At 50.4% G+C, this 27,889-nt stretch overlaps 1 protein-coding gene across 4 annotated transcripts in view; it reads left to right on the top strand.

The window, feature by feature from the left end:
• The window catches only part of SDK1 (sidekick cell adhesion molecule 1), a 518,084-nt gene that overhangs the window by 391,788 nt on the left and 98,407 nt on the right, over nt 1-27,889 (top strand). For all 4 annotated transcript variants that reach the window (XM_077758767.1, XM_077758766.1, XM_077758768.1 and 1 more), the window contains 4 exons: nt 15,910-16,019; nt 17,905-18,055; nt 18,801-19,038; nt 26,695-26,810. In XM_077758767.1, the coding sequence (XP_077614893.1) occupies nt 15,910-16,019; nt 17,905-18,055; nt 18,801-19,038; nt 26,695-26,810 (615 nt within the window). The remainder of the gene's footprint in view (nt 1-15,909; nt 16,020-17,904; nt 18,056-18,800; nt 19,039-26,694; nt 26,811-27,889) is intronic.

Genomic DNA, 27,889 nt, shown 5'->3' with positions numbered 1-27,889 from the left:
GATCCTCAAATAATGTATTGAATTGGAGCAGTGATAGAACGTTTATTGTATTATTAACTTTCAAGAAATTCTGTTAACGTGTTATCATCAATTATGACATTAAAACATTTATGGTTGGTCAGTTGTTCATTTTTATAACTGGCCTGTATTGCATTGAGACCATTCTGTTCTAATCTTGGTTTGCTAGGAGGTTTTTTCCCTGGGATTTTTAGGATTTTTAAAAAATCGTTAATAAGTTTATTTTCATCGAAATATTATTTTGCATCTGTTGAGTCGTTCATGGTTTTTCTTCTGTCATCTGTCGGTAATGACGTGTGCTGATAATGTCCAACCAATCCAGGGTTGGGATAAACAACTTGATCACAGTGCCTCTTCCATTTGGTTAAGTCTGGAGCCAGGACTTTTTGTATTCACGTCCTTAAGTGAACTTGGCCTTTCTGGTGCTTGCTTTGGCTTTTAAGATCAATAGATTATTTTCTCAACAGTTTTCACAAAGATTGGATCACCCTCCAGGCGATGTGAGAGGCAGGGCTGCTGACTCTGAACTTGGGCATTGACCAGAGCCTCAGGGGCGTCTTCCCAAGGCACTCTTGTTTCCCAATTCTGGCTGAACCTTAGCAGGGGTTGGGGGATTGCCATGTGCGTGACAACTTTCCGGGTGGAGCAGTGAATTAAAAGCTACAGCCCCTGCCCTGCTGTTCCCACTGCAGTGATTCTGGGCGCCTGGTCTCCAAGAGGGACGTGGTGATCCAGCCTCTCCATGTCTCCTCCCAGGGCAGCATGATCTGGGCAGGCTCTGTGCCTTTCCACAGGGGTCGTGCTCCCCCAGGTCTGTTTGAGAGCATCCCGTGTGATGAAGGCCCTCAGTGCGGAACCCTTGCCCAGCGACACAGATTCCCCAGGCGTGCACCCCGGGCTTCTGTGCTCCTCACTGACTCAGTTTGTAGCTGTTAGTTAAGAACTTTAGATGGAGTTTGAGATTCCCCTGAAGTTCATGTTTGTTTTTTGCCCTGAAAGTATTTCAGAACTACTGAAAAATTGTAAGAATACTACCCTTCACTCAGAGACCCCATACAAGTTTGGTCCATTGTCCCAACATGTCCTCAATGGGAAGGAGCCAGCCCATAATGACGCGCTGCCCCTGGCTGTCATGCCTGCCCAGTCTCCTTCAACCTGGATTAGTTCCTTGGCCAGTCCCTGATGTTCATGACCTTAGCAGCGTCAGAGGTTACAGGCCATTCGTTTCATACAATACCCCTCCATTTGGGTCTGTAGATTTGTTTAGGATTAGAGTCAGGTTATCCATTTTTGGTCAGATGTCACAGAAGTGGTGCTGGGTTCCTCTACTGCCTCTTGCTGGGTTAATAAGACATAGACAGGGCCCACGCCTGGTGGAGTCCATTTAGCTCACACAATTAAAATGGGGTCAGCAGGTTCCTCCACAGTAAAGCCACTCTCCTTCCCTTCACAGCGAGTAAGTGTTCTGTGCTGAAGTTCAAGACTCTCTGAAAGTCTCCTTCCCCTTCCCACACAGTGGGTTTTGTCATCCACTGAAATTTCTTGCCTGAATTAATTAGTACAGTGAGGGCACCAACTAGGGATCTTTCTAATTGAATAATTTCTTTTACCTTTATTGATTGGACTTTTTAATGTAGAAAACAGTTTTTCTCTCATTTGTTTATTCGTTCATTTGTTTACATCAGTGTGGACTCATGGATTCCTACTTTCCTTAAGAGATTCCAATCCTCTGCTGTCATTGCTAATGCTGGTTGGTGCCCCAGTGCTCCCGCATTGGTCGGGGGGGCCCTGCCACCTGGTTTTCATGTTCTCCCCATAAGCCCCTGCAACTCGAAGTACAGCCTTGCTTTTTGGCACAGCTAGGTGTTCTAGATTCATCTTATTCTTTCCTCTCTGTTTTCAGCCCTTTCTCAAGGAAACTTGGGGCCTTTCAGTGCAGAGTGGCATTTAGAAACCAAGATCCGGGCACTAGATGTGCTCACTGCCATTGGGCATCACTGCGTCCAGGCCTCCTCAGTGCCCAGAGCTGGAAAACACACACGCTCAGGTGCACACACATCTACACTTCAGTCCATTTCTGTATCTGTCTATATACGCTGAAAACCACTAGTTCACACCAGCACCTCCAAATACAGTTTAGAACCACCTGCTTATTCAAGCCGCCCCTTTCCACATTTACACTAGCCCTTCTTCAGCTCCCACTAACTTCAGTTATTTAGTGATTTGCCAAATCCCCCTGTGTGTGGGCAGTCCTCCCCACTGAGTAGGCTGCCACCTGCTTGGACATAGGTCCTGATGCCCCTCCCCCACCAGCTGCCTTTAAAATTGTAACATGCAAATGCAAATTATCATAATCTAATTAGACATCATCTCCACCTTCCTCCCGGGGGTCCAGGATTCTGAAATTCCATCATTCCGAGCCAGTCGTATTTGTTATTATGTCCAGTATGTCACGTCCACCATGTTTTTCTGTGTCCCCAAAGGCTATAATTATTAGGAGCAACTTCTCACACAGACAGTACTTGCTTAGATTTTGCAACACGTCTGGCCACAGCTTCACATGGCACGTACATGGTCCTCGAGGTGCGTCCCTTGCTCCCGGAGCACTTGGCCAGGCATCTAAGAAGACATCTGTTATACCATATCCGGTACTGGCTTTGGGGGTGGGAGGCTAACCTTAAAGGTTATCTAGTCTGCCACACTGCTAGAACTGGAGGTTCCTGACACATATTCTCTTGAAGGTGTCTTGAAATTAACTCAGCATGTCTAGCAATTCTGGTAGCAATACAGATGGTTGAAACTTCAAACCAAAAGAGAATTTTTCCCCCTAAAGCACATTATCTGAACTGTGTTTCAGTGTTCCTAAAGCATAAATATTCATCTGTAAAAAGAAGCTTAGTTCCAAACCCCAGAAGGTAAAGATTAAAGACTTTTCCTGGGCTCCTTAGGACAGAAGACAAGCGATGGGCATTTTAGCGCTCAGTGTGCTGGGAGCCCTGCACCGCATCCATCACTGAGCCGGTGTGCCCTCCTCTGGTGAGCACTTGGCCACGTGAAAAAGATGCCCTTTTCCTCAAACATCTGGATTGACTCCATCAATAGACCGCTACCGAGGTGTATGTCGTACCAATCCATTCAGTTTGGGTTGAATGTATTAGACTGGTTTTAATCATATACAAAGTTATCCCAAGAAAATTCAATGATGATGTGGATGCTGTGGCAAAGGTTAGCACGAATCTCCCTTTCTTTTTGTTTTTTTTTCTTTCTTTTTCTTTTTTTTTTTTTTGACCCTCCTTTTATTTGCGACCTGTTCCAACCAACCTCAGAGGCATACAGCAGAGAGTGTGCCTTGAAAAATGAACAAATGGGCATCTCCTTAAATGCCTGGCAGACACTTCATCGCTAGGCCAGGGTCCATTTTTCTACAAGATCCAGGCAGAATATACTATAGCCCATCCACACCACCTGCTAATACTCCCCAGGGGAAGAGCAGGTCTGCAGCCCCCCTCTCCCTCTCAGGCCCAGGACTCTGGCCATGAGATCTTTCTGGAATCCCCATCCTGCCCCCTCCTCATGCCACCTCCTGGGCACTCACCACTTTCCATGGATCACCCTCTGATTCACCCCCCCAGGAAAGGCCATGGACAGGCTCCACGAGAATACATGGTGTCCAGACGAAATGGTCGGTGACATGAGGGCACATGGCATGGCTTGGGGGTCAGAGAGCCTGGGCCTCGAATCCTAGCTCTGCCATGTCCCAGCCGGGCAGCTGCCAGCAAGCCACCCAGCTCCTGCTCTTTGAGATATTAATACCTGTCCTGAGAGGTTGCTAGAGAATTCGATCACTTTGTCATATTGGTTTTTCTAGGATGCACTGCTCTCTAGGTGCTTCTGCTCTCTCTAGGAAAGAGGCACTTAACAAATGGAATCTCTGGGTACCTGCCAGCCCACGGGGCAGCACGGCCTGTGTCCCTGACCTGTGCCCCTGACTTTGGTCTGCACTGCCCGTGCCCTGTTCCCTGCAGGAAGCCTCACCTCAGCTCACCCAGCTGCTCCTACGAAAGCATCTCGGTGTGTTCCCTAGTCCAGCCAGGCTTCAACTCTCCTAAACTCAGAGCAACAGGTCCCTTGAGACTATAACTGGGATAGGTGAAAGCTTCTGGAACATTCCTCACCTAATTCTTTCTGGACGGATGCAAGCTGCACCCAGGCTTTCCATGCTGTGAGACTCCAGTATCCCCTGTCACAGCTGCTCTGTGCCCGGCCAGGGGCCGGCGTTTGGAGAGGAATGAGATGCAGGAACCCTGGGTCCAGTGAGAGGTCAGCCACTCAGGGACTCCTCACACGGGAAGCAGGGGGTGATTTCCGAGGGGGCCCGGGTGCTGGCAGAACATGGGAGGAGAGACTTCACTGGTTCGGGTGGTGGTGGAGGCCAGGGAAGGAGATGGTGTCTGGGTCCCGTCTCGAGGAACCAGGAAGGTCGGTCGGGACAGGCAACGGCTGAGTGGCCTTCCACATTGGAGGATTTGGCTCCTACCAAACACTTAATGACAGACTAGCAGCATTTTCTTCCCTTTGACCCACTTCTCAATCATACCGTCTTTGCAGAAAAGTTTCCTTTAGATTCTGACTGCCTTTAAAGTGCACCAGGAGGCTCGTACTACTCGACATTGTCTCCAGTGATTATTGGACGAAAGGCCCTAACCCTCGGAGCAGCACATTAAAGGGCCATGTAATAAGCTGATGCTCAGATGTGGGTTCAAGTTGTAGAAATCCGCTTTTATAGGTATTCCTGATTCGGGAATGTTTTGCTTAATTAGTAACCTTTGACTACAGGAGTGAGCAAAACATCTCTTCCCCCGTTTTTATGTCACATGTAGAAGGGAGAATGCAAATGTTATATGTTCTCATTTGCCGCTCCTTTTTGCCTTCTCGGCACCCCTGTAAGCCCCTGCCATCTGCAGCCATTCGCTCTGCTCTAATAGCCAAAATAACATCTAGTCTTCTCAAAACACTGCTTCACGCAGGTCCCCTGTAATGAAGATGCTGGCGGTACCAATAAAGCTGTTTCCATTCCGAAAACGGGGAGGGGGAAAAGCCCACTTAGTGCTTATTTGTGCATAATAGTACCATTTTTGTAAAAGGAACTGTTTTAGAGAGTGTTATGGGCTAATAAAATAAAGCACAAGTCTGCCGACTGTGCTCTCTCGGTAACTAAAGAGTAGCAGAGACAGAGCAGGTGGGGCGTCACGGATGCCCCGGGTGGCTCCAGTGTCCACGGCGGTGGCAGGCAGAGAGACACTCCTGGAAGAATCCGAGGTGCCGAGTGATGTTCTCTGCTTCCAGTGCACTTCCTGGCGAGGGGCCGGGTCGCAGGGCTGCTAAGTGCATGGCCAGGCTTTGCTTTCCTTCCTATTGGCGGCCGGGTGAACGTGCCCCACCCTGCCAGCCACGGCCTCCCTCCGTGAATTTCTCCCAGCGGCGAGCTGCAGAGAACATGTCCAAGGGACAAGGCATCGGCTTTCTCTTATCTTAAGTTGACACCCATACAGCCCCTGTTTCCCTTCCTGCCCAACCTGCCCAGGGCTTTAGGCCAATGTGTTACCCGAGAATTCTGGGATCGTAGCTCTTCTCCACTCCCTCCAGCTGGATTTGCCTCCTTGTGCACCTTTGTCCACACCCCATGGTCAAGTCTGTGCGGTGCTGAACCAGAGCCTCCGGGGAAGACACAGCCCTGCCTCGGACAAACAGGACAGAGACTCACGTCCAGCCATATGGGGGAAGCAGACGGCTGTAGGCTCAGAGGAGGCTATCGTTTTCTTTAATTTTTCTTTAATGCTTATTTATTTTTGACAGAGAGTGAGAGAGATGGCGTGAGCAGGGGAGGGGCAGAGAGAGAGGGAGACACAGAATCTCAAGCGGACTCCAGGTTGTCAGGACAGAGGCCAACGCAGGGCTCGAACCCATGAACCACGAGATCATGACATAGGCTAAAGTCGGACGCTTAACCGACTGAGCCCCCCAGGCACCCGAGGAGGCTGAATTTATGAAGACCTTGCATTTGACAGTAGGAGGTGTGTACTATTTTATTATTTTCAGTGACTTCTTACTCTTTAAGAGCCCAGCAGAATGTTAAAGAGCAAATCTGGAAATAGGGAGGCTGAGAGAGATAACAAGGATTTTGCAACAAGATACTTAGAGCTACAGCTTTGCCCTTGACCTTTTTAAGATGGGCAGGACTGGTGAGGACCCATGGGGTCTGGATGGCCGGAGGCCAGACCAGGAAGAGACAAGCCGAGTGGCAAAGCACGGCGCCAAAGCAAGACCATAGGCATGTTGGTGACAGGCCGGGCTCCCGGCTGATGAATATGGGGGAGTTCGTCAGCCCTGGCCAGGTGTGATCACCGGCATACTGGGGCACATGGTGGCAGTAACAGTGCATTGAGAGCATGGGACTCACACATATTAGGCGCTCGGTAAATGGAAGCTCATAATAAAAATAATCAAGCCAAGGCAAATGTTTGAGAAAAGACTGCATTCCTGGGGAGGCCCGTGGGAGGAGGCAGGTCCACACCTGGAAACATCTGGCAAGTCCAGCAGGCCCAGGCCAGAGTGGGCCCGGGGCCCAGGGAGCTGGGGCAGGACAGGCTCTATGCCCAGAGAACTGAGGGGGGCTGAGTCCCTAGGGATGTGAGGGTCTGCAGCTGGGAAGGGGCCCGAGCTCCTGGCAGGCAGCCCGGCTCCAAGAGCCCAGAGGGCCAGCTGGGGGTCAAGCCGCCGGTACTTAGAACTCACTCACGTGGAACCCAAATCCACAGCTTGAAAAATGTCAAGTCCAACTATCCCTGGCCTCCTTTTCCCAGGATACATTATGTCGCGAACAGCAAGGGAGCTCCCCTGCCAGCCCTCGGCAGCTCCCACTTTCCCCAGTCTGGAGGGTGTGGGCCGCCTGTGCACACAGGGGGACTGCCCGCTCTGTGCCCATCACCCCGCGCAGCCAGGACACCAGGCTCGAGTCCCACCCAAGGGTTGAGGCAGACAGGCCGGCAGGGGCCAGAGCCCCTCCCCCCTGTTCCGTTTCCACAGAAAGTTTCTTCTTAGTTTGTCTCACGGTTACAGAGTCCCCAGAGACAACATAAGCTTGGTGAGGCCGGGGACCTTGTCTGTCCTATTGTGGGCACTCACCCGAGACCCAGGCAGGCCGGCTGCACGGGAGGAGAGTGCCCGAAAAGCCTGTTGGGGGGGCGGGCCACCCCCAAGCGTCGACTCTTGGGCAGAGCCTCCGTGTTGCTGCAGCATTTCCTGCCCTCGTTTCTCCGCCCACCTGGCTCTTGGACCTCTGATGTTGGAAAGGATTCCCCTCGTGTCCTGTTACAGGGTCAGAGGCCAGACATTTTTTGCCTCATCACTTGGCAATCTGTAGGTGGAGACTTCTAATTACTAATTATATCTCCCCCTTCCCTCATCAGGGATGGAGGTTAGAGCCGTCTGTGGCCCTTTTCATGCGTATCTGTCAACATCTCAGCCGTAATAAACTCTGACTAGTTGAATTTCTTTCTCTTAATGGGAAGAAAAAGAGTGACATTATTTCTAAATTGTCTGTCGAGTATGCAAAGGAGGGCTGTCACCAGCTCTAATGGCTCCTTCAACAGTGACACGGTCACCTGGATAAATGTGCCAGGCTGGGCTCCTCTTTGTTCCGGGACAGCATGTGTGGCTCAGGGCTTAGGCACAGCCATGCTAGGTGACCGCACATCACACGTGGGTATTTCCAGGTGTTTATTGTTTGCTTGGTTGTGCCTGAGAACACCCTGACAATGACTTTTCTCCCAGATTTCTTGACCAGCAGGGGAAATGTATACAAGATGAAGGCTTGAACCAGCCTTCTTGCTCATTAGTCTATCAGATCCTTTTAGATCCTATTATGGGACTTTTAAAAATACCACACAGCAGAAAATATGGTAGTGTAAGTGACAGAGCATGTAGGGACCTAGGGAAATGTCTTACCACAAATGTCATTTTCAGGAAATACAGGTTAACATGTATAGAAATCACAACTGGAAACCAAATTAAGTTTGCAAGAGTAATATTTTTCTATTCTTCTTGAGGACCGAGCCGAATCTTTCATCCTAATTCTAGTGTTGGATTTTTAGGTTCACACGTGTTCTGTTTTTCCGGTCATCAGGTTTTATATTTGTTTCATTCAGTCATCCATTCATCCAGCAAACATTTATTAAGCACTTCCTGTTCTACAGGTTTCTGGTCTGGTGCCCAACGCCAGGTTATAGAGACTTCCAGAACCTCACAGCCCAGGGTGGGGATGTGGGAGGGACAGCGGGCATTTAATCTGACTCATGCAGATGAGTCCTGCTGCTAGGAGAGAATCCAAAAGCAAATGGAGGCCTGGCCAGAACTTCACAGAGGGCTCCTGCAGAGGTGAGGCTGGTGCAGGGCACTCCGAGCAGTTAGCAGAGCCTTATTGGGGTTTCCGTGGGAAGGAGCGGTCGAGATAGGGCGAACAGGCTGAGGACCGGCCAATCTGAGTAGTGTGAGGGGCTCTAGGGCCCAATGGCTGTTTGTCTGGTCCCTGGGCCTGGTGATTAGGGCTGGGGGACAGTGGACCAGAGCTCAAGAGCCACGTGGATAGGGGGGTTACAGTGTGGGCTCTGGACTGGTGGTCTACACCAGAGAGAGTCGTTTGCTCTCTCTAGACCCTGGCTGTGTTCCTCCAAGAAGCAGCTGCTCCAGGGTCGGCAGGGTCCCAGATGCCAGGGATCAGATGCAGAAACCAGAAGTGTGGCTGATGCACCTGCGGGGAAGGCCAAATGGCTGCAGAGCTAGGGTGTGCACAGGCACAGTGGAAGAGGGGAAGGGGGAGCTGGGGCTCCTGGGAACGGCCTGGTTAGTTTCTGTGCAAAAGCATCATGGGAAGCCACACCTCCTGGTATCCGAGCAGGGTGCTGTGGAGATGATGGCCCCAGGGGAAGTCATTTTGTCCTCACGTTCCAGGCAAGGCTGAGGCCCCGGCATCACAAAGCAGGCAGCAGGTAGCGGGCCGGCTCTCACGCCCCTGTGCCTTTCCCAACCCTCCCCTTGCATGCCACTTCGCGAGAAGGGGGGCCCAAGTCCTCACTGGCATTTCAGGATCTAGAGGAGTGGCACAGGAAGGTGTGGGTGTTCCCGTTTGTCCTTGAGAGGGGTCATATCAGATGGGAGGGAAGGGACAGACGCAGGGAGGCCACCTGCACTAGAGAGACCAGTACAGGCTGGAGAGAGACTGCGGGGGGTAGGGGGAACTGGGGGACAGTCGGAGCCTGCTCCCAGGCTGCACACAACCAGCCCCCAGACCTAAGGCAGCCAAGCTCAGAGCCTGGGCTCCCAGAGCAGGGACTGTCATGGGTGCACGGATGGCCTGCGGGAGAAGCCTCTTCACAGGAGGGGAACACTACATGGGAAAACTGTCCCTAGAAGGCTATTTGGGGTAGGGGCGCATTTGGAGACTGTGTATAAAGTGGGGGAACCCTGGGGGTGGCCAGGAGAGGCAATGCAGGGAGGACTGGGTGGGACAGGCACAGAGGAGGCCGCAGACAGCCTGGAGCACAGAGCAGCAGAGATGACCTTGGAGTTCCGCTGTGCTGAGTATACCCCCCCACCCATGCTGAACCCCCTGTCATGGCTACAGCATTCAGGGGCCTGTACTTAAGGGACGTGCCCAGGTGTGCTGCACAGGGTAACTGTCACAGAACCAGCCCTTTCACCAAGAGGCAGGTCAGGGCCCCACCAGATTGGCAGCTTTCCAACTGCCGGTCAGGGAAAAGACTCCCCAAGCCAGTGGCCACCACACAGACCCTGCGGCCAGCGATCAGCAGCCTTAAACCTTTGGTGTTAAGGTAGGGAGGCTCCCTGGAGTCAAGCAGCTGCTGTGAGAGGCTGTAGGGGCTCCGCCCACCAGCACGGGGCAGGGTGGGAGGGAGCGGGACCAGGAAGCCGCTCCATGTGTTCCATCCTCAATGACAGAGGGCGTGATGTCAGCCACCCGAGCAGGGGTGCGCACAAGGTGCTGGGTCGGGAGAGCAGGCACTGCAGCAGGCGTGTCAGGTCTGAGGTGCCAGCTCAGACGGGAGCAGAACTTAGAAACATCCACCCAGTGGTTAGTACGAAGGCCGCCCACACACAGGGGTCTGAGCCACCGGTGCAGGGACACCAAATGCTAGGAGGAAGGAGACTGATGCCGAGGGAGGTGAAGGAGGAGGGCAGGACACACCTGCAGGGCCACTTCATTTTGGGGTCACTGAGGCAGAGGAACCAGAGAAGACAAAGCTAGAAAGCCAGAGGGGGCAGGAGAACCCAGGTCCTGGGTCCATGGTAGAAGACCCAGGTCACTGTCCTGCTTCTGCAGATGGAGGGAGAGTTAAATGATTATAAAAGAATAAATAAGTAACCAGTGAGCACAGCTGTGAACAGGAGGGATGGCAAAGCACGAACCCTCCTCGGTCAAGTGCAGGGACACCTCCCAGGACTCATCAGGGTTCCAGATGCATGGACCACCTAAGCCCCTTCCTGGCCATGGGCGACCTGCTAGCAGAGCCATGCAGAGATGCCCCGCCTGTCCCTCCCACGTCCTCACTGGGGGGCTTTGTTTGGCTGGGGCACTGGGGATGGCGCTCAGAGCAAGAGGGGGCTCGGTAACTGTGGAAGTTGCTGGACACGCAAGTTTTCCTGCTGACACCAGAGTTCCAGCCAGCAGGGTGCACTTGGTTGGCAGGGTTCCCTGGAAGGAATTCTTGGAGAGTCTGTTCCCCTCTCTTAGCTCTGGATGAAAGCAGGGCTCTCTCATCCAGCCTCCCTCCCCCACCTCTCCCAGCACAGCCTCCCTCCTGTTCCTGTGCTTCCTCTCCGTGTGTGCCGTTGCCTTTCAGAGGACGAGGTTAATGACCGTCCTCTGAGCAGCCGTTCCTCTGGCCTCCAGGGCCTCGGTGGGGTGTCAGGGGTTCTGCCCCGGCCAGCCAGCTTCCATGACTCCTCGGGGCCCCTGCTGACCACAGGGCTTTCCTAGGGCAGACAGCCCCAGTGCTGGTGGCAAACCCCATTTGGCAAGGGTGGCAGGGCCTGGGACCCACCCCCAGGCAATTAAATGAGCACCGATGTCCAAAGGAGCCCAGCCCCCCAGCCAGTCACGGAGGCAGACAAGCCAGCGAGAGCCCTCCGGAAGGAGCGTGGCCGGGGCAGCAAGTCCCGATGTTTTCGGAAGGACAGCAGCTCCCTAATGGATCCTAACGACCACCCCCTGATGAGTGGTATTTGAAACGTGTAGCATTTCTGCTTTTGTATTAAGTATCATAAAGTGCTGTTTGTTTGCTTTAAAAGAAGAAGAAGAAAACCCCATCAAAATCCCAGCTTCCCCAAGGAGCTCTGATTTGTTTCATCTTAAAGAAAGCTGCCACACTGTATGTCCAGCGCATCATTAGTGAACAGCCAGTTACTTCTAGAACACTCCATCGTGATGGTTCTGAAATCTCACCAGAGAGCCAGAGGAGCCCGGCAAGTGTCAAAAGACTTCTGTTTCTCATGAAAAAAAGATTCTAGTCTCTTCAGATCAAAATGTAAACCTTTTAATACAGAAATTGAAGCGCCCCTCCTACCTGCCCCCCTTCGGAGATGTGTAAGTGAAATTCCATTTTCGGTAATAATTTGCTTCTGGAGCTCAGCGCAAGACAATGTAGTTTCAGTACTGATTTTGAACTCCTGCACATTCATGTGCGAAGGCAACAGGTTGGGCCGGCCCCTGGGGATGATGCCTCGGGTGGTGGTGGAGGGGAGATGCAGACAGTGAGGGGTAAGACCCTGAACCCGCCTGGGGGCTCTCACACAGACCAAAGGGAAAACAAACACCCTCGCCGGTGGGCAAAATGAATCTGTGACCTGCACTGTGTATTCATATGAGAGTCGTGTTTTTAAAAGAATCGGACGGGTGGAGGAGCGCTGTATCTCGGGGACGCAGATGCCTTGAGAGCACAGAGTTAGCAGCTTGTGGTGGGAGGGTGGGGGCAGGGGGGTTCCTGGAGGTTTCTCAAAGCCCCAGATGCTCTGCCCCAGAGGAGCCCCAGAGGAGCTCACAGGCCGCAAGGACCGGAATGGGGAGGGGGCACACTCTCTAGAGCAGGAAGAGCCTTTGCAGTGTTTGCAACTAAGTGATGCCTCCAGGTAATGACAGAATGGCTTTGCAGGCAGACGTGGCAGGCAGAGCCACACGGAGCCACATGGAGCCACGCGGCCCCCGCCTGGGCTTGCCACTCTTTTGGCACCTATTCAAATCCGGGTTAAGAAGAAGACAGAGTGCTCCATGGGAAGGCAGGGAAGTGTGACCTTGCGGTCCCCGTCCATTCATCCTAACCCTACAGCTGGAGGCTACCCTCGGCAAACCGGGCCCTGCACTCGACCTACAGTGACCTTCTCAGAAGGCGTGTTAGGGCTTGTGGCTGTGAGCGTGGCGGCAGGGCCCGGAAGCCCCGTCCTCGGAGGGCCTCCATTGCGAGGGGTGGGAGGGGGACTTCTTTCCCAGGAAGACGAAGCAGGCGTCGGCCCCTCACGTTTCCAGGCTTGGAGCTACTATAGCTGTGGGCCAGTGCCCCCCAGGGACCACTCCAGCCACTGCCTCTCGCTGTGTCATCCTCTCCCACCTTTGCAAAGGCCGAGGATGCCTTTCGAGCATCTGTCCCCTCTGGCAGCATCAGAAGGAGGCCTGGCCAGTGCCTCACCCGTCTTCGGAGTCACATGGGTGGAACCCAGACCCCGCTGAGGCCATGTGCTGAGCCCCAACAACCACAGCAGCTGCGTGGCCAAGGGTACGCTCCCAGCCCCCAGCGCCCATTCAGGCCGCTGATGTCCATGGGGTCAGGGCAGCCAGCAGGCCGCAGATGGATGCCTCCAGGCCAGTGAGGCCGCCAGAAAGATGGAATCCCAACACACTGGCTTCGAGGCCAAGAGCCACCGCCAGGCCCTGCCGTTCCTTAGCCTGGAGTGTTTCTCTGCACCAGGAGCTCAAACAAAGCAGCCACGGCTGGAGGGGTGGGGCTGGGGACACAGGGAGAGAGGAACAGGATGGAGTAGCTTCGCTGAAGCCTGGGGCCTGGGGATTCGACCAATCAATGGCACTTGCTGTGCACATCCCCCTACCCTGCGCACAGACACGTGAGGACACGAACACTCCACGACAGCACTCGCCTCCGTGCCTGGTGGTGAGCAGGTGCCCACGGCTCGCTCCTGCCTCGGTCACTTGGTGCCCTGAGTGCCAGCCACCCTGCTCCCCAGCACCTCCGAGGCATCTCCATAAGGGACCAAATGGGAAATAAAAGGTCTTGAACTGACTGCCCTAGAACTGAAGGCATCTCTCTTTCCTTTTTTTCCGCTACTCATCTTACAAGAAATGGTACAGATGCAGTGGGTTGCTGTCCTAAAGATCCCTTTCATGGAGAAGAGCACACCTGTCACCGGGACTCAGAAACCACAATACCCTCCCATGAGGCCCAGATCGAGGGGGTCCCTGACACTCAGTATAATTCGACTGAATTGTTAGCATTTTGACTTTAAGGCGTGAATAAATCTTGTTAATGCCTAGAATGGTGCTGAGCAGACAGTGTGGTCCCAACCCTCCCTGCCACCCCCACCCCCCCCAGCTCCCTGCCCCGCCACTCTGTGTGGTCCCCTCTACCTGGAGCATGGAAGGTGTCTGGGAGCCACACAGAGTCACTGCAGACCCTCCAAGTCTGGCTTGCAGCTGTGACTTCCTGCCCTGTAGTTCATCTGTCAGCTCCCCTCCCTTCATCCCACAGATACCTGGGCAGGGGCTCCCCCGGGCTGGACGCTGGCCCTTGGGCAGGGCTCCTCACTGGATGTGGGTGTGCGCCCCCGACATCACACCGGGGGGACTCACCTCTGTTTGCCTAGCAGTGTTGCATGAACCCAGGCCATGGTCATTGCTGGCCAGTCTTCTCCTTTGGGTCCTCTTCCACATCACGGGCACGGTGGAGGAGGCTGGTGGTGGCCCTGGGCCCTGGGGAGCACCTAGTGCTGCTGTTTCTGTAGCTCCTCCAACCCAGGCTAGCCTGGACCCTCCCTTCTCCAAGAAGGGCATGCTGTGCACCCTCGATCCCTCCTCGATGTACGTCTCTTCTCTCCCTCTTTCATCTGTGTCTCTGCGGGCTCCGGCGGAGGTCACAGTGCTGAGGACCTGTGGAGACTGGCCCCCGCTGGTGCAAGGGCCCTAGAGGCTGTCTACTACCCCCAGCTGTGCTGACTCCATCATCTTTTCCTTATTCCACTGCCCATTCAACCACCTCGCTGCTTTGCTGACTCCCGGGCCGTGCATCGACTCTGACCTCCGGACCTTTCTCCACCACACGTTTTTGGCCAGTCACCGCCCCTTTTATTTTAACATTTTTTAAATGGAGGTGAAATTCACATAACATAAAGTTAACCCTTTCAAAGCGTACAGTTCACACGTTAGTGCATTCATGATGTTGCACAGCCACCACCTCTACCTGGTTCTGGAACATTCTCATCATGACGAAAGGACATCCTCTCCCCGTGAAGCAGTCGCTGTTCCCTCCTTGCAGGTCCTGGCACCTACTGATCTGCTTCCTGACTCCGGATTTACACTATGTGGCCTTTGGGCTCTGGCTTCTTTCATTTCACATCATGTTTACAGGGTTAACCCACATTGCAAGTTGTAGGCTCCTTTTTACAGCTGCACAGTCCACAGTGTGGACGCACCACAGCTATTTATCCACGTGTCCGCCGATGGGCTTCTGTGTGTGGCCTTCCCTGTGGCCACTGTGAGCAGAGCTGCTGTGACCACATGCACTCGGGTACCTGCTAGAGGACCAGCATCCGGGCGCCCCCTGGGAGCAGACCCACCGGCCCATGGTCATCCCATGTTTAACTTCTTGAGGAATTGCCAGACTGTTCCCATGTGTCCAATGTGGAGTATTTAGAGCCTCAAGTTTGCATTTAGCTTCCTGGAGGAAGCAGACCGTGCAGCACTGTGTTCGCCCAGTCTCCTCCACGTCCCCCTGGACCTCCCTCCAGTTTTTTCAAGATTTCGGGTTCTTGTGCTGTCCTCCGGCCCCCTGGCCATTTGCAAGCTTAACAAGCACATTTCTGCTCATTTGTGTCATTTGACATATTTATGAAGAGTTAAAAGCACAGGGCCCTGGGCTGACCCACCTACGCATGGCCTATTTGGCCTGAAAGCCCCCTGCGCTCCTAGCCTTCCCTCTACATGTGTCCCTTGGATCCCCCAGAGCCACACAGCCTGCACGTGGTGAATGTGCCTGACACAGGGATACAGAATTAGGGCTTTCCTGGCTGTCTGCCTCTGTGGCTCCCTTGACGTGGCCTGCTGGTCTAGGTCCCAGGCAGCAGCCAGCACTGGTTCTTTGAAGAGTGTGTGTTTGGGACAGAAGTGGGTGGAGACTAAGTTCCGTGGTCAGTGTGTGGTGGAAATGGCTCTGGACCCTAAGTGAGGATACCCGGCCACTTGGGGTCACATGGGATCCTAGCCAAGTCTTCTCTCTGGGCCTCTCTCTGCACCCTTACCCATCAGGCAGGAGGGAGACAGGATGGCGTGAGGATCGTTAAGTTTGTCCCCAGAGACGTCACTCTCAGGCCCTGCCCTCTGGGTGCTGACCTTGGCCAGACCTTGGTCCTGACAGGAGCCATTATCTCCAAGGCTTAGACTGAGGGTACGTGCAAGATTCAACTTACCTGCACATGTGCAGGATCCGGGGTGGGTCTGCCCCACCCGACACGCACCACGTAGTTGCACACGGATAAATGGCAGCATCTGCCATGTGGCTCATCCGTCCTATCTTACGATCTTCTTTCCCACAGGTTGGAGCCATCGGTGATGAGGAGGAATGGGTGAGCCTCTACGAGGAGGAGAATGAGCCTGATGCCCAGACTCTGGAGATCCCAAACCTCACGCCCTACACTCACTACAGGTGAGAGCAGTGGGCGGTAGATGGCAGGCAACAGGAGGAAGGCCAGCAATGCTAACAGGTGGCTTCAGCCCGCAGAGCAAACCGCAGCTCGGTACACATAACTGAGATATTTCTAAGCAGCAGTAACAGTACATTGAACCTTAGGAGCAAGATGCAGGCCTTGGGATGATTCTAAGAGAGGGTATATCCCTGAGGAGAAACCAGCAGCTCTCCTTCCTTCAACGCCAGCTGCAATGGCTCACTCTTATGTCAAGCTTAATCTGGGGAGCCACAGGCAGCCAAGATGGTGGGCTTCTACTTACAAAGCTCCGGGACCCATGGGACTGTCAGCATGCTGGGTGTAAACAAAGCAGCTTCCTGGGAACATCCCCTGCTTCCCCCTCCAGAGCCCAGGAGATGCAGGTCTCACTAATCAAGCACTTAACATGCCATTTAACCTTTTGCTTCTTGATCCTGAAACCCATCCAGGCAGTAAATCCGTGGCCTTAACAAAGGGTAGCGTGATCACAAGCCGTTAGAGATGTTATAACTTCCCGTAAGATCATTGACTGAGATGAAATTTCCAGTTATCACCAGATGTTGAGTTTGATAATGTCACTGTTCTGCCAGGATGGATACATTTCATAAGATCGGGGAGTAAAAGACTAAGAATGACTAATTCAGAGAGTGAAAGGTGAAATTACATCTTTGTAAAGAACATTTTTTTTAGTATAATACCGACATTAGCGTTTTTTTTTTTTTTTAATGTTTAATGAGAGATGCTATTCAGGCTTCTGTTTGGTTTAATGTCCTCCCTAAGATTAGAGCAGACAAATCAAGGTACCATGCACTCACTTCTTGAGAAATATTTTTCTCCAAAAGCGAGCTGCAGGGCCCCCAGGCTTCCCATGTGAAATTGGTATCAGCTGTACAATTACTTTGAAGGTTGCAAACTGTGACTACAGACCCCCGTCCCTGTCTTATTCCAGCCTCTGTAATAGATGCATGTTTGCTCAGGAATGTTTCTTGGACAGAAGTTCATTCCAAGTAATTGTACATATAAATAACAGAGAAAGGGTACGTAGGTGGCTAAGTCGGTTAAGCATCTGACTTCGGCTCAGGTCATGATCTTGAGGTTCGTGAGCTTGAGCCCCATGTTAAGCTCTGTTGACAGTTCAGAGCCCCCAATTCTGTGTCTCCTTCTTTCTCTCTGCCTGTCTCACATCTGTCTCTCTCTCTCTCTCTCTCAAAAATAAACAGTAAAAAAATTTTAAATAAATAAATAAGAGAGAGAACTGAAAACATTAACTGAAGCTTTGAAGTACATCCGCCCCACCCTCCTTTTATAGGTAAGGAAATGGAGATGAGTCTGATTTGCCTCAGGTCTCAATTACCAACAGGATTCAGGTCCTGGGTGTGGATTCTGGGTCCAGTGTGCCTCTCCTGAGCCAACAGAGACTGGGGTGCAGGCACCCGTGGTCATTGAACAGACACCAGACTCTCGAGGTCATCATTTGGTAGTGACATTCTGACACTCCAGTTCTGTCAACTGGTTCCTTGAACCCTAACTCCTGACCTTACCCTAAACTTGAATCAGCCAATGGCATCTGATGACAGAGATTTCTGGCCATGAAACCCATTCCATTATGCTACGCTTGGGAGTGTGACATCTTTGAGGTGCAGTGAATTTATCGTTCTTTGGAGGCTTTGGGGAGAAAGGGCTGGATATGCAGTTTGCATTTTTAATGGAACCAGGTGGAAAGAGGGCATCCTGAGTGGCAGCCTTCGTGATACAGGTGGACACACACCTGCACCTTCTGAGAACCTTGTAGGTTTTTTTTGTTCTGTCCATCTTTCCATGTTGCCCTTTGCCACAGAGTAACCGTGCCCATGGTTTTACCTGTAGATTTCGAATGAGGCAGGTGAACATCGTTGGCGCCAGTCCCTTCAGCCAGTCCTCCAGGGTCATCCAGACACTGCAGGCACCCCCCGACGTGCCTCCCACCAGCATCACCGTGCGGACTGCCAGCGAGACCAGTCTGCGGCTCCGCTGGGTGGTAAGTTGGGGGCCGGAAATGGGCGCAGGGCCAGAAGAGGCCTATAGGGCCGGAAGTGGGCTGTAGGGACAGAAGTTGGCTGCAGAGCAGGAAGAGGCCTGTAGGGCCAGAAGTGGGCTGTAGGGATGGAAGTGGGCTGTAGGGACAGAAGTTGGCTGCAGAGCTGGAAGTTGGCTGCAGGGCCAGTTGTCTCCAGTGTCCAGGGCCTGCACGGGAAGCCAGAGCTTAGTGATGTCTTAGTCATGGCTTTGTCCTAGTCCCAGCTCATCTCTTTGTTAAACCAAAAAGTATGGCATTTTCCCGCTGGGCTTGGGTCACAGATCAGCCTAGGAGATCCCATTAATTAGCATCACTCACTGGCTTCTTGGAACCAAGGAATATTCTTTGGGGGAGGGAAGGCAGGGGTGCCACAGCCTGGACCTGTAAGTCCTTAAGCTAGATCAACATGGAGCCAATACTCAGTGTTTGTAAGAGAGCCAGCCTGATATTTATTCAGAACGTTTCCCCCACAAAATGAAGCCAAGATGTATTAAAAGAAATTATGTTCAGCCAAAGTTACTGATAGGATTTCATTTAATTAATGGAAGAAAAGTTCTGGGGGAAAATCATAGTAAAGGTTCCAAGCACATTCCCCGCAGGAAATATTTTCCAGGGAATTGGCCTCATAAAACAGGCCCAGGCCTGGAGGCCTCGACAGATGGCACTTGTGAGATGCCAGCTTACTACGGGTGTTGTTCACTTCCAGCCCCTGCCCGATTCCCAGTACAACGGAAACCCCGAGTCCGTGGGCTACAGGATTAAGTACTGGCGCCCCGACCTTCAGCCCCAGGCGCTGGCACAAGTCATCAATGACCGGCTGGAGAGGGAGTTCACCATCGAGGGGCTGGAGGAGTGGACGGAGTACGAACTGCAGATGCAGGCGTTCAACGCCATCGGGGCTGGGCCCTGGAGCGAGGCGGTGCGTGGCCGCACACGTGAGTCAGGTAAGATCGGGGCTCTTCCCACCCCATGACTCAGCCACCACCATGTCTCCCTAGAGGCAGAGCTTTGTGTCCCCTGTCATCGTGTCTCATGGGCTCTGTCCCCACATGTGTCGATGTCGATGCTTTCCTAACCCAGTCATGAGGTCAATGTTGACCGTAACTTAAGTAAAATGTCGAGTCCCTGCCACTAACCTGAAATTAATGATGGATTTCACCAGGGTCTGGACTCGTGGTATTATTTTTGAAATTAAGCACAATTTTCACCATCAGTGATAATAAGCAAGAGTGTATAGAGTTCCTAAGGGAGATCTTTATAGCACAAGGCCCTCAGGACCTCTTCATGACACAGCAGTGTGTGGGGTGTGTTAAGATAGTCTCACCCACACTAACAAAGGGCCCCTCAAAGGTTCAGTTGCTTTAACACAATAGGAGTTCACTTCTCAGTTGCCACTGAGTAGGACAGGTGTTCCTGATCAGAGCGTGGCTCTCTTCAAGGTGATTCAAGGACCCAGGCCCTGCTGTGCTGTAGGACTAAATGTCATCTGTGCCCAGCTACCAGAGGAAGAAGAAAGAGCAAAGAGCGGGCATGCCTGACCCTTAAAACCATTCCAGAAACGGCACACATTCCCCTGCGCAGAGCCACCTGGCTTGGTGCTGTTGCTGGTTGCCAGGGAGGACAGGAAAAGTACTTGGGGTCAATAGTCAGAAGTCTGGGCCACAGTTTGATAAGGACCAGCATGTTCCCCGAACCTTCTGGGTTTTGCGGGCTGGCCTGTGGTTCGGAGGACCCTCACTAGCCCAGTTTGAGATTACGGAGCCCCAAAAAGGGCTGCTGTCCTGGTGAAAGGTGGACAGTGACACAGAGCAGCTCCACCTGGTCTGAAATGGCCAGGTTCTCACCTGAACAGATGGACATGCACGGCCCCTCTTCCAAGAGGACCGATGTGTAAAGCGGGGTTTGCCAGAACAGCCAGGGCTGCCTCAGATGCCTTCCTGGCTTTCTTTTCAGCTGTAGGTTTTATTACGTTCACAATAAAAGATTGAGACTGTATGCTCAGCTTGTGGCTGTCTGATCACATGGATTTTTAAAAAGCCCTATTCAGTATCTGAGTCTTTGTGACAAAGAGGAGGACTTGAAACATTCTAAGGGACTGTTCTAACTCCACTAACAGGGAGNGGACCAAAAAAAAATTAAAAAAAAAAAAAAAAAAAAAAACATTTCATTGCAACCAACTAGAAAATTATGGACAAAATATAATTTTTTGAGATTTAGGAGTCATTGATGTCCTCATAAGAAAAACAGAGGAAATCCCCACATGTCAGAGACATAAAGGGACAGAAACAGCAGGTGCCAAGATGGCTCAGTGGCTGTCCCCAGGGGGCTGGCATGAGGGCCCATCCTGGAGTTTCAAGACTCAGGACATGGTGCCCATCCGTGGATAGGAGAATAGGAGATTCAACCACAAGTCTGCGCAATGCAGGGAGTTAGAATCAAGACCCTCAGCTACAGACAAGGCTCCTGAACGCTGTACCTTCTTTGAAGCGGGAAAATAAAAATCTCTGCCCAAAGAAATTTGTCCACGTCTACCTGTGTACCTGGACTCTGAATGGGGGAATAAAAAGAGTAACTCTAAGTCCCATGCCCAACTCAGGTTGGGGTTCCGTATTTCCACTATCTGGTCCAGAAACTCCTAGAAAAGAAACTAATGTAAAACTTGGTTCCAGACACCAAAAGCACAAGCAACAAGAGAAAAATTTGACTTCATTAATTTTAAAACCTCTGTGGCTCAAAGAATACCATAAAGAGAGCTAAAAAAAGAAAGAAAAAAGAAAGAAAGAAAGAAAACAGTCCCCCAATCATTGAAGATATTTGCAAATCATACATCTGATAAGAAACTTGTACCCATGATGTATATACAAAATCTCTTACAACTCCACATGGAAAGATGACCCAATTAATAACTCTATAAAGGATCCGAATAACCATTGCTTCATAGAAGACATACAAATGGTCAGGTAAGCACATGAAAGGATGTTAGCCAGGGAAATGAAAATCAAAACGACAATGAGATACTAGTTCGCACCCCTAAGGTGGCTAAAATAAAATCTAAAATCAAGATGAACAATAAAAAGTGTTAAATGTTAATAAAATAAGTATGGCTCAGCAACAGTACACTTGGTATATCATTGGAAGGCCTTGAGAAGCATCCTCACTGACCAGAAAATCCTCTTACCCTGGGGGAGACAGTGACCCACTCTTCCTGAAATGTTACGTGTTATACTCCCATCAAGGATTTCTCTGGACTCCAAAAACAAAACATTTTTTTTAAAAAGACAAAAAAATGTGCTGTTGAATTCGATTTGCAAGTATCTTGTTGAGGATTTTTGCATCTATATTCATCAAAGATATAGGAGTGCTGATGCATAGGAGCGCACGTACCCCAATGTTCACAGCAGCACTCTCAACAATAGCCAAAACATGGAAAGAGCCTAAGTGTCCATCAACAGACGAATGGATCAAGAAGATGTGGTTTACCTATACCATGGAATACTACATGGCAATGAGAAAGAATGAAATCTGGCCATGTGTAGCAACATGGATGGAACTTGAGGGTGTTATGCTGAGCGAAATAAGTCAGGCAGAGAAGGACAAATACCATATATTTGCACATATAGGAGGATTAGGAGGAACTTAACGGAGGATCCTGGGGGAGAAGAAGTGGGGAAATAGTAGGGGAGAGGGAGGGAGGCAAACCATGAGAGACTCGTGAATGCTGAGAACAAACTGAGGACTGATGGGGGGGTGATGGGCATGGAGGAGGGCACTTATGGGGATGAGCACTGGGTGTTGTATGGAAACCAACTTGACAATAAACTATTTTTAAAAAATTAAAATAAATAAAAAAGACAAAAAATGAAAAAAGAAAAAGAAACAAAGAAACATGGTCCTGGACCAGACTTTCTCGGCAGCCAAAGAAGGAAACATCTTTGGAGAAATACTGGCACAGCCAAATTGTCCCAAATAAAAAACTTCTAAAAGATGAAAAAGATGAATTCAATTTTTGCCAAACACACAAGGAAATACTCTGTCATCTCTGTCATGTGTAAGAATGAGATCTTATTAAGGAAGGAAGGACGGAGAGAAGAAAGGAGGGAAGGAAACAGGACCTGATTGCTTTAAAATACATACTAGTATGAAAGAGAATATGTAATAAGTATGTTTAAAATTACTGAAGACTTACAGTTGCAAGACGAATAAGTTCTAAGTAATCTTATTACAGCACAGTGATTAATAGTTAAAAATACTACTTGAAAGTTGTTAAGAGGGGCACCTGGGCAGCTCAGTTGGTTGAGTGTCCGACTTTGGCTCAGGTCATGCCTGGCTCATGGGTTTGGGCCCCACATTGGGTGCTTGTTGCTGTCCGCACAGAGCCTGCTTCAGATCCTCTGTCTCCCTCTCTCTGCCCCTCCCCAACTTGCGTGTGCACACACACTCTCTCTCAAAAATAAATCAACATTAAAAAAATGTTTTTAAACAAAAAAAGTTCCTAAGAGAATATACCTTAAATGTTGTCACCTCCGAAAAGGAACAATAATTTTGTGACTAATGGAGGTGTTAGCTAATGTTATGGTAGTAATCTCTCTGCAATACATAAGTATCACAAATCACCATGTCGCACCCATTAATCTTATACAATGTTGTGTATCAATTATATCCCAATAAAGGTGGAATAAATATTAAAGCCTTAAACTATGAAAAGAAAGCATTAAAACTTTAAAGATAGAATACCATTTTTAAAGCATCTTTTAAAAAAGTAGGACACAGCCACTGAAAATGAAACACTACAATTGAGGTGAAAAGCAGTTTAGACACTGCTAAAGAGAGAATTACCAAACTGAAAGTTAGATATGAGTACAGAACTTAAAATACAGCACAGAGACACAGCAATTGAAAACATGATAGGTTAAAAGACATAAAGAATAGAATGAGAATGTCTGACATATATCTACCAAGATTTAAGAGGGAAGGAGATGAGAGTGAAGAAATATGTGAAGATAATGGCTGAGGAGGTTCAGAACTGATATTTTATCAGACTGAAGAAATATGAATCCTGACCAGAATAAGTAAAATGTATCCACACCAAAAGGCATTGTGCTGCAACTGTAAAGCACAAAAGCCAAAGGGAAAATTTTAAAAACACCTGGAGTGAAGGCATCTTACCTACAGAAGGAAAGACAATTTGACGCTGACTCCTCAAGGACAGTGGAGGCCAGAAGACAATGGAATCATGGAATCCTAATAATCCTGAAGGAGCTAAGAGAAAGAAAGTCATTTAACCTCAAGTTTTGCACTCAGCTAAATTACTTTTCAAGGATTCTGTTCAGCAGACTACAAATGATACGTGAGGATGAATAAAATGTAGTAAAAATGGAAAATAATATTGTTTTGTTACATTTCCAAAGAACATTCAAAAAACCAAAGTGAACAATGATAAAATTGCTGAAGTGAGATTATGTTTTTGTAAAAATCTGTTGAGCTGCTGCAAAGCTACCTTCACAACAGTCAGGAGACTGCCAAGGATGTCCCGCTATGCGTAACCTCCCTCCAGATGTTTCCCTATAGCTCTGCCATCTTTAGGCCATCTTGTGTCAACTCCTGTCCGTAACTCAGAGTAGACTTTCTTTTTTTTTTTTTTTTAATGTTTTATTTATTTCTAGGAGAGAGAGAGACAGCATGAGCAGGGGAGGGTCAGAGAGAGAGGGAGTGACAGACTCTGAAACAGGCTCCAGGCTCTGAGCTGGCAGTCAGCACAGAGCCCAACGCGGGGCTTGAACCCACGAACCGCGAGATCATGACCTAAGCTAAAGTCGGACGCTTAACCGACTAAGCCACCCAGGCGCCCCTCGGAGTCGACTTTCTTGAGCGATGTTGATTGTTTTTGTAGGGATTTGATTGTTTCCGTTAATGTCAGGGTACAGATTTTGTATCAAAGAAAGGCATAACATATTTGTTTTTGTCTTGGTTGGCAAAAACCAGCAACAAATGTGTGGACGTACAGCTAATGCAGAATAGCAGGTAACCCCCAGAACCTACTGGATCAAATTCAGTATTGCCATGTTCATCATCCGCTTGTTGAGAAAGTTTTTGATCTATAGTAAGAATTGTTCTTGCAACCTAAGCTTTGCTTTATGCTACCATATTCTTTCTTCTTTTGAGGGTTCTGGCTTACAGAAAAGTATTTGTTAGTTTTTAAGGGGGTGTTTGTTCAGTTAGAAGAATTTTGGTTCAGAAAGTGCCTTTGTCACAAATTAGATTAGTAGAGTTTTTGATATTCATTTCAAGATGTGATAATTCAGACTTTAGACATTCTTTTTAAATTTTTTTAATGTTTATTTTTTGAGAGAGAAACAGAGAGCAAGCAGGGGAAGGACAGACAGAGGCAGAGAATCCAAAGCAGGCTCCAGGCTTTGAGCTGCCAGCACAGAACCTGATGCAGGGCTCAAACCCACAAATCATGAGATCATGACCTGAGCCAAAGTTGGACGCTTCACCGACTGAGCCACCCAGGCACCCCTAGACTTCAGACATTCTTAACACTGGAAGAGTGGGACCCTCAAGACCCCTGTTGGGCTGATCTCTCCCACAAGAGTACTGGTGCTCAGTTATGGGTCCTGCCATCCCTGGGGATTCTCTGGTGCCCCTTCCAATGCTGCTGGATCTTTGGGGCTTTGACACCTCCACCTCTGAATGACGCTTCCAGAACTTCCTGCTGGAGGCCTCCCCTCACCTCTAACAGGCAGCACCCCCCCTCACCCCCCGTTGCAGCATTTTGATGTCTTGCCTTCCCCGGTCCTGATGAATTTGAACACGTGCCCTCCCCAACAGAGAAATCCACCCCTTCCGAGAACAGACCCTGCCGGGCACCGCTCAGCCAGTGGGGTTGGGTAAGAGGGGGTGCAAGGGGTGCAAAGCCCGGTGGTGGAGTGCAGCTGATGGGCAGGGAGGAAGCAGAGAGAGCTGAGGAGTAAACTGCCTCCTGATGGACCCGTGCCTCCTGAAGATGGCCACTCGTGGGCACTTACAGGGCAGCCGCAGGCGTACTGAGAGCCGGCATGGGAAGCATGAAGAACATTTCGAACCACATTTAAATAATGTTTCTGATTTTGAAGTATGATCTGACTGGTTTCATGACATCTTATGATTTATTATGATATATTATAAGGATAAATGAGGCCATAAGAATCAAAAGACTGAACAGTGAGCCATCCTGTAGAGGAGAGAGAGCAAATGAAGGAGAAGAGAAGCATGTTAATCAGGATTGTTTTTAATGAAAAAGAACTCCTAGGACTGTCCCAAAACTTAAGATGCCAGGTTGGAAAGGGAGTTGAATCTGCCTCAAAATAGATAACAGGTGAGATTTGTTATTTATGTATTTTTACCAAATTTAAAATACTCAGATACTTTATAACTGAACAGCTGATTGGATCGTGGAAGGGTGTGGATCTGCTGAAACTGTGATCCCGAATGCTGCCATGACCTCGCTGGAGGATGCTAGATCTGCCTTTTCCTTCTGAATAAAGTCTAAATGGCTTCACAAGAAAATTATCGAAGCACACTGAGATTATCGAGACTATAAAGACTTGCCCTTTAAAGTTTGATGGTTGTCTTGATAAACATTCTCCCTGAACCACTGCAAACATATAGGCCAAAATTCGTTCAGTGATGGGGCGCCTGGGGGCTCAGTCAGTAGAGCGTCCGACTCTTGGTTTCAGCTCAGGTCATGTTCCCAGAGTCATGGGATCGAGCCCCGTGTTGGGCTCTATGCTGAGCCTGCTTGGGATTCTCTCTCCCTCTCCCTCCCTCCTTCTCTCTCTCTCTCTCTCTCTCTCTCTCTCTCCCCCTCTACCCCTGCCCTGTTGCATGAGCACACTCCCCCCTCCCCAAATATTAATAAATAAATAAATAGAATTAGTTTGGTGACATATATAAACAGGAGAGAGTAAAACTTTATCTCACAGGTACATGGGTTAAGACTTGCCTCCAAAGTCCCATCCCTTTGTAAAAAGCACTCACTTTAAATGGAATGGATGGCATGCTGTCCAGCCTTGGTTTCCCCACCCACAGAAGGGGGCCAAGAACCCCTGCCTCGCTGGGTTCTTGCAGCTTCTAGATGTAAGTGTGAATCCGAAGACCCTGTAGCATAGGATGCGCACTGAGCACGTAGGCGACCTTCCCTTCCCTCCCCGTCGTGAGGATGGTCATGTCACCTGCTGTCCCCAGCACCCCTGTCACCTTCACAAAATACCACTCTTGGAGGTGTCACTGAACCGGTGTCTGAAGTGAGGATTTCCCCCTGGAGACAAAAGCCTGTAGCTCTCACGAGTTAATATGAAAACGGCCCGAGCATATTGTCTTGCTGGATGGATTCTGGTAAAATTGAGCCCCCTAAATACCCAGGATTTGTGGAATTTGTTGCTAATATTAAAGAGATTTACATTTCTGTTATATCTCTGCAGGCCTAATCTGATCACTCCAAAATGCTTAGAACTCGTTGCTCTTTCAAGGACAACTTGATTGTTTGGGTAAAAGGTGGGACTTTATTTCTAGAAGCCTTTAGATTTTCACTCCCAGTCTCTTTACCTCATCCCTGGCAGTTCCTTCAGCTGCGCCTGAAAACGTGTCAGCTGAGGCTGTCAGCTCCACCCAGATTTTGCTGACCTGGGCCTCGGTACCAGAACAGGACCAGAATGGGCTCATCCTGGGCTACAAGGTACGTGTTAAGGTGACCGTCCTTGGCGTGGCACTCCCCTAAACCAGTGAGCTTGTATTTTCTTCCACATGGACTGCACCGGCCAGTTTTGTGATGTCCATGCCCGTTGTCTTATCTAAACTTCATTACCATCTAGGGATTAGGCGTGGCTGTAACCTCTTAACATAGACTCAAACGAGTTACACGCGGTAGCCACCTCCTTAACCTAGACCCTCTGCTTTCTGGTTTGTAAAATGGGAGTCGCTATGGCAGCTGCCTCTGAGGGTTGGTATGGGATGGAGGGGTACTTTGTAGGTGTGAGTGTCAGGTCCCTGTTCTTAGCCATGTGCGTGCGTGCCTGCGCACCATAGCCAGGGCGGCCCAGGGTAGTGGCACCAGCGGGAGGGGCTGACTGCCTTCAAGCCTCTCCCGGAGCCCCTGCGGGTTCAGTCCTGCACACCATCCCCAGGCAGCAGGAGGAATCCTCCTGGCCGTGGCCGGCTGCTGACTTCCTGCCTGTCACCTCCAGGCGTTCCAGGATTTCAATCCCTAGTCTCTGTCTTTCCCCACCTGCTCTCACGGCTCCCTTCCCGGCCATTCTAATTGCTCCCTCAGGCGCCACAGGACGTGGCAATCCCCCAGCTGGGCTCAGTGACCCAAACTCCACACCACATACCTGGGTTCTGGAGAAAAGAGCTTTCTGTCCGGTGTTCACTCTGCTCTCTGGGGACCCTGTCTTCCACGGTCCTCTGGGGCACTCAGGGGCCAGTTCCAGAAGGGTGGGCTATGCGGAAGGACTTAGGGAATGGGCAGGAGCAGGCAGGGCTGTGGAGGGGAGCGTCCCAGGGTGCTGTGTCTGTGTGGGGGTGGCAGCACCTAGGCCGGGGGACCTGAGGCCTGGGGTACAGGTAGATTACAGCCACTGTCCTGAGGCAGGAGCCCAGTTTCCCAATAAGCTGGGAAACAGGGTGGGGTACGGGCTCCCAGGAAAAAGTAGAATGTCTGTGCACTCGGGACCAAGTCCTCATCTTAGTGGCTGTGGCTGCTACCGTGAGCCTCAGATCTCACACAGTGTATTTCGGGGACCGGTGGCCCCCACA

This window comes from Crocuta crocuta, unplaced genomic scaffold (genome assembly GCF_008692635.1).
Source record: "Crocuta crocuta isolate KB4526 unplaced genomic scaffold, BGI_CrCroc_1.0 scaffold273, whole genome shotgun sequence".
Lineage (NCBI taxonomy): Eukaryota > Metazoa > Chordata > Mammalia > Carnivora > Hyaenidae > Crocuta > Crocuta crocuta.
This window is presented reverse-complemented; position numbering and strand designations above follow the sequence as displayed.